General features: G+C 31.7%; 1 protein-coding gene across 1 annotated transcript; it reads left to right on the forward strand.

Annotated features, from left to right (window-relative positions):
- The first annotated feature begins 4,638 nt into the window (after positions 1 to 4,638).
- Positions 4,639 to 6,173, forward strand: LOC123227610 (syntaxin-121-like). The gene is made up of 2 exons (XM_044652670.1): positions 4,639 to 5,468; positions 5,539 to 6,173. Exons 1-2 carry the CDS (start codon positions 4,910 to 4,912, stop codon positions 5,973 to 5,975), a joined length of 996 nt encoding a protein of 331 aa, XP_044508605.1. The 5' UTR covers positions 4,639 to 4,909; the 3' UTR covers positions 5,976 to 6,173.
- The last annotated feature ends 6,585 nt before the right edge of the window (positions 6,174 to 12,758 follow it).

Genomic DNA, 12,758 nt, shown 5'->3' on the forward strand with positions numbered 1-12,758 from the left:
TGAGAAAAACTATTTCACCAGCAGAACTGTGCATGTCTGTGAAAGAGAAATAAATGATGAGATAAAGAAAATAGCACATAAATAAACGGCAATCTCATAATAAAAGAGGGAGTTTTACTTTAATGTCTAAACAAAATCTTGACAGGTAACACAATCAAGTAAGTTACTCCATATTATTGCTAACCCTGAGATATCTGGAAGCATCGGTTGATAATACATTCACCCAACTTATAAAATGATGTATCCTGGAAAAGGGGAAAAAATAATAGCAAATCTTTGGAACTTTAGATAAATATGTTGGGGTGGGGTGTTAAGGAAAGAATAGCAAGTTGCCTATCATCTTATGGTTGTTGGTCCAAAGAAAATGCAGAAGATTAGTAATGCACATTTTGACTATGCAGTAACTCAACTACAGCAGAAACCACTCCCTTTCCCTCCACAGAAAGGCCAAACCCTGGTTCCTTGATCTTCCTATCCAAAAGCTTGTCCAGCTCACCCCGCAATTTCTGCAAAATACATTAACATGATCAACCACAATTTTTTCATGTTGTTTTACTGAGATTTAGAAATAGATAATTGCATTGCTTTGAAATCTTAGCATGTCAAGAAAAATTCAGTAGAACTAGAAATTATTCTGAAGTTCATCATGCAGCTGTTGCGCACACACTGTACAGTGCTAATAACCCTAAGGGGAGAAGAGACCGTTGGAGGGAGAGGTAGTCGGTGATGACATTAGAGATGACGCTAAAGAGGGAAGAGTAAACTCTAAAAGGGAAAATATTATTTTTTTAAACTTGAACTAGAGGGAATTGTTATTTTTTAGAGTTTATGAAAATAAAAAGATACAATTTTAAAACTAACAGATTTGGTTAATTTTAATAACTTATGAATAGGTAAAAAAGTTTTTTAGAATTAAAGGGTAAAAACTTGAGATATTTTTTGTGTGGGAATAAATTCTTTGGCCTTTTGGAAATATGTTCTAAAATGAAGCTAAAAATAATTTGTCCTCCAGAACTTAAATAATTCTTTTCTACACCTAGTTAATAAAAATGCCAAAACTTTATTAAAAAAAAAAAGAGTGACAAAGCTTTTTCCGTTGCCCGTTCATTTTGAAAGGAAGGTCGAACCAAAAGTAGATACTCTAATGAAGCAATATGGGGCCTCCTTCAATTCTAATTGGCAATGTGAATTTCAAGACTTTCATCTCTCATTATTGTAGTAAATGTTTCGCGGAACTAGTTGTCATCGACGGTCGGACTGGAATCAAACCATCAAATCACCACCCCCCACATCACCTTACCACCGCCACCACCCTCGAAATTTAAACTTTAACCTTTGATCAATATATTAGTCAAGAAGCCACAAATAAATCATACAAACACAAAGTCATAAGTAGAAGACACAAATCAATTAGTCAATTACCATAAAAATCTTCATTAATTGACGAAATTTCATTACAAAATCCATTAAAACGCTACCAAACCAAACTCTAATTGTAACCACCTAAACCATAGAGAATTCTAACTCTATAGCTTCAAAGCATAAATGTCATCCATGATAGGATCTACCTCCTTATGAGTATTCCTAGTGTAGGTCCTTAAACTTAATCATCGGCCTACATGGTAGATGACAGAAGATGAAAGAATGAAAAGAGGAAGAGAATAAAAATGAAAGCACGAAAAGAGAGATAGTTAGGGTTCTGCATAATTTGACTCAAACAATAGAACCAAATCGAACCGTTTAAAAATTTTGGTTTGGTTTGGATTATAAAACAGTTTAGTTTGGGTTACGGTTTGGGAGATTTTCAAATCGAACCAACTAATAAACCATATATATATATATAATTTTGTTTTATAAAAATTGTTAAAACCCTAAGTTATTAACTCATCTCACCAAACTTTCTTTCCTGCCTTTGTTTCTCCTTTGCTGTTGCAGCACCAGACTTCCACCCCTGCCTTAGTTTCTCCTCTGCCATTACAACATCCACCTTGGGTCTCCATCATCACCGTGGTTCTTTCTCGCCAGAAACCATAGCTCCATCACTGTCTTCCTGGTCTTAGTCATCATCTGAAACATCGGTTAACTCGCCGTCATTTAACTTATCATCGTTGTCATCAATAAATCATTAATTTACTTCAAAGACATTAATGATTTGAGATTTAGTAGATTTGAGTCTTTAAAAGTAAATGTTCATAATTGAATAGAGATTTTGTTGAGGAAAGAGTTGTCATTCTATGTGATTTGAGAGAAAATCTCTTAATAAATTGTATGCTCTGTTAGATGATATAAGGAACATGATTCGGTTCTTATCCAAAAATTTTGAAGTTGCTTTTTGTGTTTTCAGTATTTGTTTAATTGAATCATAATATTCATGATTTTGTAGTAGTTGGGTTTTTGTGTTTAAAACTTAATCATTTGAACTTTTTGGCACTGTAACTACAAGTTTCTAATATGTAATATCTCTTACAGGTGTATGTAATGTGAAATTAAATATATTTAGTTGTTATAATCTTAGTTATATATAAGTGACAAACGTATATATGTATAGGTTAATCTCGTTTATTCATGTTAATATAATATTATCTAATGTATAGTTTATTAAATTTTGTAGATAGAAGACATCAATGATGAGTTCCCACTAATTATGCCTTTTGATCATTTGAAAGTTTAATTGAACTAATATTTGAAAGTTGTTGATTATTTTTTTCGACATTTTGTATAGGTTTGTCGATATTACCAGCAATAATATAAAAAATCGATATGTCTCTTTTAAACAGCAAAGTTGAAACGGTAATATTTTCTATTAGCTTATCTTAAAACATATTTACCATTATAACAGTAAAAAAGATTATAATTCTTAGTGGTATGTTTAACATTTAAGTTATATTTTATGTTGTAGATACTTATAATTCATTTATTTTTTATTGAATATGAAATATTGGAAGTGAATGATTTTTATTTAGTTCAAACCATAAGTCAAACTGCACCAAATTGTATATTTTCAGTTCGGTTTGGTTTGATTTGTAATCTAAAATGGTTTGATTTGGTTTGAATTTTTTTCAAACCCTTTTTTTAGTTTGAGTTGAAAAATATTATAAACCACATTAAACCGGATTATGCACACCCCTAGGGATAGTCGAAGAATAAATTTTACAAAAATATAAGATCATAAATGGGAGAGAAAAAAGGCCAAAGAGAAAAGGGGAGGTAAAAAGAAACAAAATAGAGAAATTAAATTTTAGGGATGTAATCAATATTAATTATTTAATACAATTTTTCAAACTAACGAAAATATTATTTAACTAGCTAAAATAACTTCAAAAATTGGATGATGGGAAAACTGTAATTCTAAATTTAAAGGGTCGTTATTTTAGATAAATAGGATAAAAGAAATATTGTTGTAATACCATATATTATTTATTCCTATAATTTTATTGTTAGAGACGAGAGGTTAAGACAACAAAGTCTTAGTTTCGTCGCACCAAACGACGCGTTTTCTTCAGAAATAATATATGGGAAAGTTATGTTGTTATTTAGCCTCTCCGTACTTGGAAGCGACTATCTCACCTTCCTTGTTATTTCCCACGAAATAATTCAAATTACTAGAAGTTTTACCAATTCTTGGTTTCTCTTCTCATAATTTTTATTGTCACATTGAAATAAGTATTTCATATTATCCAATAAAATAATTGACATACTATTGTATTTGTCTAAATTATATTTTTTATTGTATTTTATTATTTATTAGATCAAAATCTATTTATAATAAACTGATCTGACACGTTTGTAGTTAATTATTAATACATAGTTGAAATATTTAAATATGTCCAAACTTTTACATTCCATATTAAAACCAACACACAAAATACATAAAACTAAGGTTTTCTCTATTTCTTCTCCTTATATGCACACGTAAATATATAAAAGATAGTTTCCTAGATACAAAATCTAAAATGCAATACTCAAATAAATGGTGTTATGAAAATAACTCACGTTAGATTTTTAAAAGGTCAATCTCGATATGACCTTGTGTTAGGCCAATCCCGACCTAGTCCATCGGGACTACATGCTAGGCGAGCCAAGTCGGGCCAATCAACTATAATTCGTTCATTCTATTTTCATAAGATTATGATTCTATTTCAGATTGTATTGCAATACTATATATTATATAATTTTTTTTATTAAAAAAATAATAATTCAATTAACAAAATTTTCAATATAAAAAGTAATATAATTATAACTTAAACTTTAAGTAATAAAAAATTATCTAGATTACCCTAATTTTATTATATTCTTATTATTATTAAAATTTTAAGATAAAAGTATTTTTACTTTTATTTAAAATAAAAATATAGTTTAAAAAATATTAATAATAAAATAATTTTAAAAATAATTTAATTAATTAATTTTATAATTAAATAATATTAAAATTTAATATATTATCCTTACGAAAAATATTTTTAAAAATAAAAATATAAAAATTTAATTTAATTATATATAATAATCATTTAAAAATATTTAAGACTTTTATTACTGAAAAAAAACAGTAATAGTACTGGGAAAGCAACCGTAGTCCGCGTAAACCATCAATGACTTTTCCCCTCTTTTGACCCTCTTCAGCTTCCTCGCCCTCTTCGTAGTAGTGGTTGAACCGAGTAACCATTTGATCTTTCTCGTCCTCCCTCGTCCCATTTTCATATTCCACGAAAAACTACTTCCTCCCAGTCCCATTTCTCTCCATTATCGAGCTCTTCCATTGCTTTGCTCAAGTTCATCGACTCGTCTTTACTTGAAAAACGAAATTTTTATAGAACTTCATTGATTCGTCTTTGCTACGGAAAATAAATTTTAAGTTGGTTGATTTTTTTTAATTATAGTTCGGTTGTTATTGAACCCAAAAATTCAAAAGATGAACGATCTGTTTTCAGGGTCTTTTTCTCTCTTTAGAAGCGAGAGTGCGTCGCCTGATAACCGCCACCACTCCGTCCAAATGTCCGAAGCACCGTCAACCGGCGGCGTCAACCTCGACAAGTTCTTTGAGGATGTCGAGTCCGTCAAAGACGACCTGAAAGAGCTCGACCGTCTCTACACCAATCTCCAATCCTCTCACGAACAGAGCAAGACTCTTCACAACGCGAAAGCCGTCAAAGACTTGCGTTCTCGGATGGACGCTGACGTCAGCTCGGCTTTGAAGAAGGCGAAGCTGATCAAGGTCCGTTTAGAGGCCCTGGACCGGTCCAACGCCGCCAACCGGAGCCTTCCAGAATGCGGACCTGGATCGTCGTCGGACCGGACGAGGACGTCGGTGGTCAACGGATTGAGGAAGAAGTTGCAGGACTCGATGGAGAGTTTTATCGAGTTAAGAGAAAAGATTTCCGGCGAGTACAGAGAGACTGTCCAGAGGCGGTACTTTACGGTCACCGGAGAGAATCCTGATGAAAAGGTTCTGGACCGTTTGATCTCAACAGGTTAGTTTGTTTAATTGATGATGGCTGTTCTTTAAAGAAATTTTCTCACAATTTCTTCGTTAAAATGCAGGAGAGAGTGAAACATTCTTGCAAAAGGCAATTCAAGAGCAAGGCAGAGGCAGAATTTTGGACACTATAAATGAAATTCAAGAGAGGCATGACGCTGTGAAAGAGATGGAAAAAAATCTGCAGGAGCTGCACCAGGTGTTCCTGGACATGGCTGTGTTGGTGCAAGCTCAAGGAGAACAATTAGACGACATTGAAAGCCAGGTGGCGAGAGCTAATTCATTTGTTCGTGGCGGTACTGAGCGATTGCAGACGGCAAGAAAACACCAGAAAAATACCAGGAAATGGACTTGTTATGCCATCATCCTTTTGCTGGTAATCATCTTATTTGTTGTTTTGTTTACTGTGAAGCCGTGGGAAATAAATAATAATAACGGTAGCAGTAACAATGCCGGGACAGCGGTACAAACTTCACCCTCGTCGCCGCCACCACCTGTTTAACCCTGAGATTGATATGTTCATGGTAGATTCAAGGCATACGAGATGAGATTACACCGCATCTTTGAGTTTTTTTAATTGATTTAATTTTTTTAGTCATTTGGGCAGTTGGGTTTGTGAAATATATTTGCTTTGATTGAATTTAGATTCTATATTGTATCTATATAATACATATTATTGTCGGATTAGCATTATCATTTCCATTCTTTTGTAGTTTGTATGATAAGCCCACCCAAAGCATAGTGAAACCCCAAAGAGGCTTTCTCCAACTTTTAAAAATTTAAACACCTATCTAGGAATAAAATTCTATTAAAATTATTAATTAACGTTAAGGGTGAAACTATTATTTAACAAAATAATTTTAAAAATTAAAGTTTTATTATATTTTCCTCACTTCAATTTGCAAATCTATAGTTTTTCTTTAACCCAAAGTTTGAAAAATAGTAATTTCACACCTAAGGTTTTGAAACCATTGTTAGAGACAACAATGTTGACCTAAGAGTAGAAGAACTTCAAAAGTAACCAAATGCTTCCTATGCAACAAATCTGGTCATTATGCAAAAAACTGTCAAATAAAATTCTGTTAAAATTCTTTATTAAAGTTAAAGGTAAAATTATTATTTAACAAAATAATTTTAAAAATTAAAGTTTTATCACATTTCCCCTTTTCATTTTGCAAATCTATAGTTTTTCCTCATCCCAAAGTTTGAAAAGTAGTAACTTCACCTGTAGGGTTTTGAAACCATTGTCAAAGACGATAAAGTTTACCATCTCCGATCACGTTCGTCCTCCCACCTAGGTTATCTCTCCGTGCTAACTTGTTTTCAACCACTAATTAAAAAGATTAACTGTGATGAAGACGACATTGCCTTCATGGAAGTGTCTTCTCATCTTCGTCCGAGGAAATACTTGTCTTCAGTGGGTGGGAACAAGTCGATATAAGGAGATAAACCGGGAGGGAGAGCTAATGTGGTCGAAGATGGCGAACTTCACCGTTTCTGGCAACCGTTTCAAAATCTAAGGGGTGAAATTACTATTTTTAAAACTTGAATTAGGGGAAATATAAGGGTTTTCAAACTGAATAGGGAAAATACAATAAAACTTTAGTTTTTTAAGTTATTTTGTTAAATAATGATTTTATCCTTAACATTAACAGAGTTTTTTAATAGAATTTTGCTAATGGACAAGTGTTTGGATTTCATAAATAAGTTGTATTATAGTTAAAAAAAAAAGGCCAAAAGACTTATTCCCACCCAAGCAGAGACGTCAATGGGCCGGGCCGACTCCAGCTCGGCCCGTTGGGCTAATGGGCCGGGCCCGAGGCCCAAACAGTAACAGGCCTTCAGGGCGGGCCAACCCTTTAAAATATCAAGGCCCAAAGCCCGGCCCATATACTAACGGGCTTTAAATGGGCCGGGTCGGGCTTTATTAAATGGGCCGGGTCGGGCCTTATTAAATATTTTAAAAAAAGTTTTAATTAAAATTTTTAAACACAAATTATTTTTCAATTATTAAAATCGAGGACAATACCCCGAATATTTTATTTATAATCCCTCACTTATGGCGGAGGAATACCATGGTTACATGATAAAAAATATTATAAATTGTTAATAAAATACAAATAAATTAATTTACATATTGTTTACAAAACATAAATAAAATTTATCTATTATATAATATTTATCTATTCATCTTCTACATCCAAATCTTTGAATTCTTCAAAGACATCTTTTGTCACACGATTCTGTAATTTAAAATCAGCTTTGATCCAATCTTTCATACACATTATCGCTTCGACCATATTTGGATGTAAATTGGATCGTCTATCATCCAGCACGCATCCCCCTGCACTAAAAGCGGATTCCGATGCTACAGTTGACATCGGAGGTGTTAGTAGATCTCGAGCCATGGCTGCAAGCACCGGAGGTGTTGGTGCTCCACCTATTCCACCTTGTGCATCATCAATAATATCATCAGCGTCAGCATGATAATATTCAAATGGATTGAATTCATTTGACATTGGATCCATTTGTAATATTTTGTAATGATAAAATTAAAATAAAATGAGATTTAAAATATAATAAATAGTTGAGATTGAGAGTTTGAGAGATTAGGAGTTTGAGAGATTGAGAGTTTGAGAGGTTGAGAAATTTGTAATTGTAATTGAAAATGAAAATGAAAAATTGAATGGGTTTTTATAGGAAAAAATAAATTAATTAAAAAAAAATTTAAAAAAAGTTTGGCAACAGCTACTGGCGCCAGTAGCCGTTGCCAACGGCTTCTGCCACAAGGCAGAAGCCAGAACGACTTCTACCTTGTGGCAGAAGCTAGCCAAAGGCTTCTGCTGCCTTACGCAGAAAAAATTAAAATATATATATATATATATATGAACAATGTCATGCCGGGTCGGGCCAGCCCATAGGTTTAATATTAAAGCCCAAGGCTCGACCTGATAAGCTCATGGGCCCGGCCCGACACGCTACAGTACTGGGCCGGGCTTTGTTGTGCCCGGGCTTTTTTTCGTGCTTCGGGCCGGGCCTCCATTCGATCCGGCCCAATTGACGTGTCTACACCCAAGGTTTAATACATCCCTAAACTCTCATTTGTTAAGTTTTAAAAATCCAAATATTCAATTGTTTGTTAAATTTTTTTGTTATTGTTAGAGATAAAAGCGACATTTAAAAAAAAAAAATTTATCTCTGTTTTCTCACTTTAATTTAGAAAATTAACAATTTCTTTCTAGTTTAATTTTAAAAAGTTACTTTTTTCTCCCACTAATTAGAGTTTTTATATTTTAGAGTTAATAACTGCTCCTTTAAAGGTTAAAAACACATTGCACTTACATTTCAAAAAATGCATTCTCTCTTTTCAGCGATTCACTCTGACACATTATCAATCTTATCACCGACACTTCTTATCCCTTCTTGGCGCAAAAACAACCCAAAATTCGATTGAAATGATTGAATTTGTTACACAAAATTTGTGCAATTTGTCACACAAATCTAGGCATTGACTAACGCACAAATTATTCAAACAACATCTAGATCCCTATTACATCATTCGATGAATCTGTGTAACAAATTGCACAGATTTTGTGCGACAAATTCAACCATTTTTATTGGATTTTGGGTGGTTTTTGTGCCAAAAAATCGACAGGGAGAGAAGATGTCAGTGGTAGGGTTGACAATGTGTTAGAGTGAATCATCAGAAAGAATGGTTATCAAAAAAAGAGAACACATTTTTTGGGATGTAAGTGTTATGTTTTTCAACTTTAAAGGGACGATTAACCTTATAATATGATAAAAAATAACTTTTTAAAACTATGTTAAGGGGTGAGAACAAAAGATAAATTTTTTTTTTCTTTTTAAATGAAATCATTAAATAATGTTTATACGTGGGCAATAATAACAAAATTTAGCAGACACGTTGATATTTGAGTTTTTAAAATTTAGCAAATTGAAGTTTAAGGATACATTAAACCTTGAGTGATATATATATATATATATATATATATATATATATAATGGGTTTAAAGCTAGTGAATCTAGCTTGAATAAAATTTTAAATTTGATTGGACAGGCCTAAGGCCTGAGTATGAATTTTTTGATCGACTCAAGTTTAAACAAATCATACCCAATTTATTGAATCCGATTAATAACCTTAGATGTGGATTAGTAAGAAATTATATAGCTAACAATTTTACATACAAAATAATTAATATAATTAGTTATGTATAAATGTATACGTAATTTACAATGATATAAGATATGCTATATATAATTAAATAAAAATTATAGAAATAAAAATATTTACATAACGATCATGCCTTAAATAGTGACAATAATTCTAGCATGATGTTTCACCTATCTATTAATTCAATATATTAGTTATATAATTATTATACCTTAAAAACGATTCAATAAAAAGAAAAGTAGTTGAATTAAAAACTGGAGCAATTTGTGCTAATAATGTTGTCAAATTGATAGCATTATTTCAATAACGGTTCGTACCATAAGATCGTATTTGTATTATTTTAATTCAAGTTTTGGATAAAAAACATTCAACTCTAACCTGATCTAAATTAAAATCTTATAAAAAATTTTCAATCCTAATCTAATATTTTAATATTCAGGTTGACCTGACACAATTTAAATTAATCCAAAATTGTCTATTATTTTTACTGGAGATGATAATTGGCATGTGAAATTGGGTCTTTGGCTTATCATTCCCTGAACAAGGAGATGATTCTTCGGTTAAGACAAAGATAGGAACGGAGATGGGGATAAATATGTTATAGCCCCATTCCCTCTTTGATTTGTCCTTTCTCATACATATTCATTAAACCCTTATATATTGAATTACTTTTAAAAACTTTGAGTTATAAAAAAATATGTTATAACACCAAATAAATATTATATTATTTTTCTAGAGGGGATAAGAGAGGAAAGTATGGGAAAATTTCTTTGTGGTGATAAGACGGGAAAAGGGAGAAAAATTTCTTGTAAGGAGGGGACAATGATTTCTTGCCATCCTTGTGTCAAGGATCGGGTGAGGGTGGAGGTGGAGGTGAGGAAACATTTTTCCTCCAAAGACGAAGATAAAGATTAAAGCATTTGACCTTACTCGGCCTATTGTCATATATAGTTTTCACTTTCCTAAGTGTTTTTAGCATTTTAATTTATTCATCAAATTAACCCAATTTATTATTAATAAAACATATAATATAATATTTTGTCTTATTTATAAATGGTCTAATAATTATACACAAAAAAAACCTTTAAAACATATAAATAATTTTACTAATTGCATTCTTCCTACCAAATAATAAAATAAATATTTAAATAAAAATTAAGAATAATACGAGTAATTATAACTATATAAAGATACAACTATATACAATTTGTACGAATTTTAACTATTGTTGATATTATCCTTTAACATTTTTATAATTTATCTCTAATAAATTCTACTAATGTAATATTTCTTGAAACTTTGTATCAGTTTATGTTACTTTTGTGTCAACTATAATACTATTTAATTTAGTTATGAGTTGTATCAAGTTAATCTAAAATAAATTTTGTATCAAATGACTCAACTATAATCCAATTTTTTTCATATCGTATTGTATCAAATTAATGAGTCGTGTTAAAAATTTTCAATTTTAAGATACACAAGAGAAGAACACAAGAAAGAAAACACATGGAAATTTATGTTATATTTGTTATGTTACCAAATTCCCTTTTCATAAGGTTACAAAAATCTTTGAAATTCTAAAGATTTAATGGTAAAATAAATTTACAATAAGAGGAGCAAATTACCATTTTAACAAAGAAGTTGCAGAATGAAAAGTGTCGAAGGTAGGGGTGGATTCGAGCCGAGCCGAGTCAAGCTCGGCTCGATCGAGCCCGAATCGAGCCAGGTAATAACGAGCCCGAGCCTGAGTTCGAGCTTCAATTTTCAGAGAAACCGAGCTCGAGCCCAAACACGAACTATAAGTCGAGCAGCTCGCTTTGGCTCGTGAGCCAGAGTTCGTCAAGGCTCGCGAGACAGTGCTCGTTAAGGCTCATGAGCCAGTGCTCGTCAAGGCTCGCGAGCCGATGCTCGTCAAGGCTCGCGATCCAAGCTCATGAGCCAAGCTCGCGAGCTAGTGCTCATCAAAGCTCACAATCCAAGCTCGCGATCTTTGTTGGTTAAGAAGTGTTACTCTTCTCAAAGTGAAAATTTACAGTGTGTAATTCTTCTTAATCTATGATATTTGTTATCTGTTAGCTGCTCTCAATTTAGGCTGCATGCCAAGAAGAACATCGAGGAGCCAACGAAATAGTTAACCGAGATGATACCTTAATTTGGGCACCCAAGAACACACTAGTTTAGAGAACATCACTTTAGGACATCAGACTGTTAATCAACATTACATGCCACGTAACTCTACTTTGATGAAACTCACAAGCACAGATACAACTCAAAATCCTGTTGTTCAAAGTAATATCAACTCCACCAGGAAACTTCCCTTTGCATCTGAGAATTTTCCTCACATGAAATCCTGTTGTTCAAAGTAATATCAATTCACTCACATGGGTTCAAGTTGACATTTACGAGGACAATTGTAAATTTTGCCTTATTTAAATCGCAATACAAGTGGGTGCTTAATTTTTATTATTAGATTAAATAACTTTAATCTAATTTTTATTATTTATACAAATATAATAAAAAAAAACTTTTGTCAAAATTACCCATGTGTCACGCCAACCTGTTTACTGTTTTGTTAAAACTTAAGATAATTTTATTTTGTTCATTTTCAATAAGTGATTAATATAAGAGAATCGATTCTATACAATCAAATTTAAAAATTCAGTTTTAATTTGAAAAATTAAATAACATATAGTATAATTAAATGTTTACATAGATTAAAGTAATTTTGATGTAAAATTTATTTTATTTTGAATTTTAGATGAAATTAGGGATGGGGTTAAAATGATTATTAACTCAAAATCTTTTTACATTTGTATAATAAATAAAAATTAAGGTAAAATTGTTTATCCAATTAAAAAATTATTTTAATTTATTTAAAAAAAAAAATTCCAGTTAAAATTAATGTATACGGATTAAAATAAGATAAAAGAAGTTAAGTCAATTAAGTTAGTGCCCGAAAAATGAAAAATTATTATGAAAACCAGAAAAACCCTCGCTCGATACACAACTAACAACTAACAAACAAGAATGGAAGTTGCAGCGATTGATTATCTGCTGAATTAGTTTTGTGTTTATTCTTGAAAATATTTAAAA

This window comes from Mangifera indica, chromosome 10, assembly GCF_011075055.1.
Source record: "Mangifera indica cultivar Alphonso chromosome 10, CATAS_Mindica_2.1, whole genome shotgun sequence".
NCBI lineage: Eukaryota > Viridiplantae > Streptophyta > Magnoliopsida > Sapindales > Anacardiaceae > Mangifera > Mangifera indica.

Excerpts from the sequence above, each read along its gene's own strand:
- LOC123227610 (XM_044652670.1), top strand. The coding sequence starts at position 4,910 with ATGAACGATCTGTTTTCAGGGTCTTTTTCTCTCTTTAGAAGCGAGAGT. Across the intron at positions 5,469-5,538 it reads GGACCGTTTGATCTCAACAG|GAGAGAGTGAAACATTCTTG; the intron begins GTTAGTTTGTTT and ends GTTAAAATGCAG.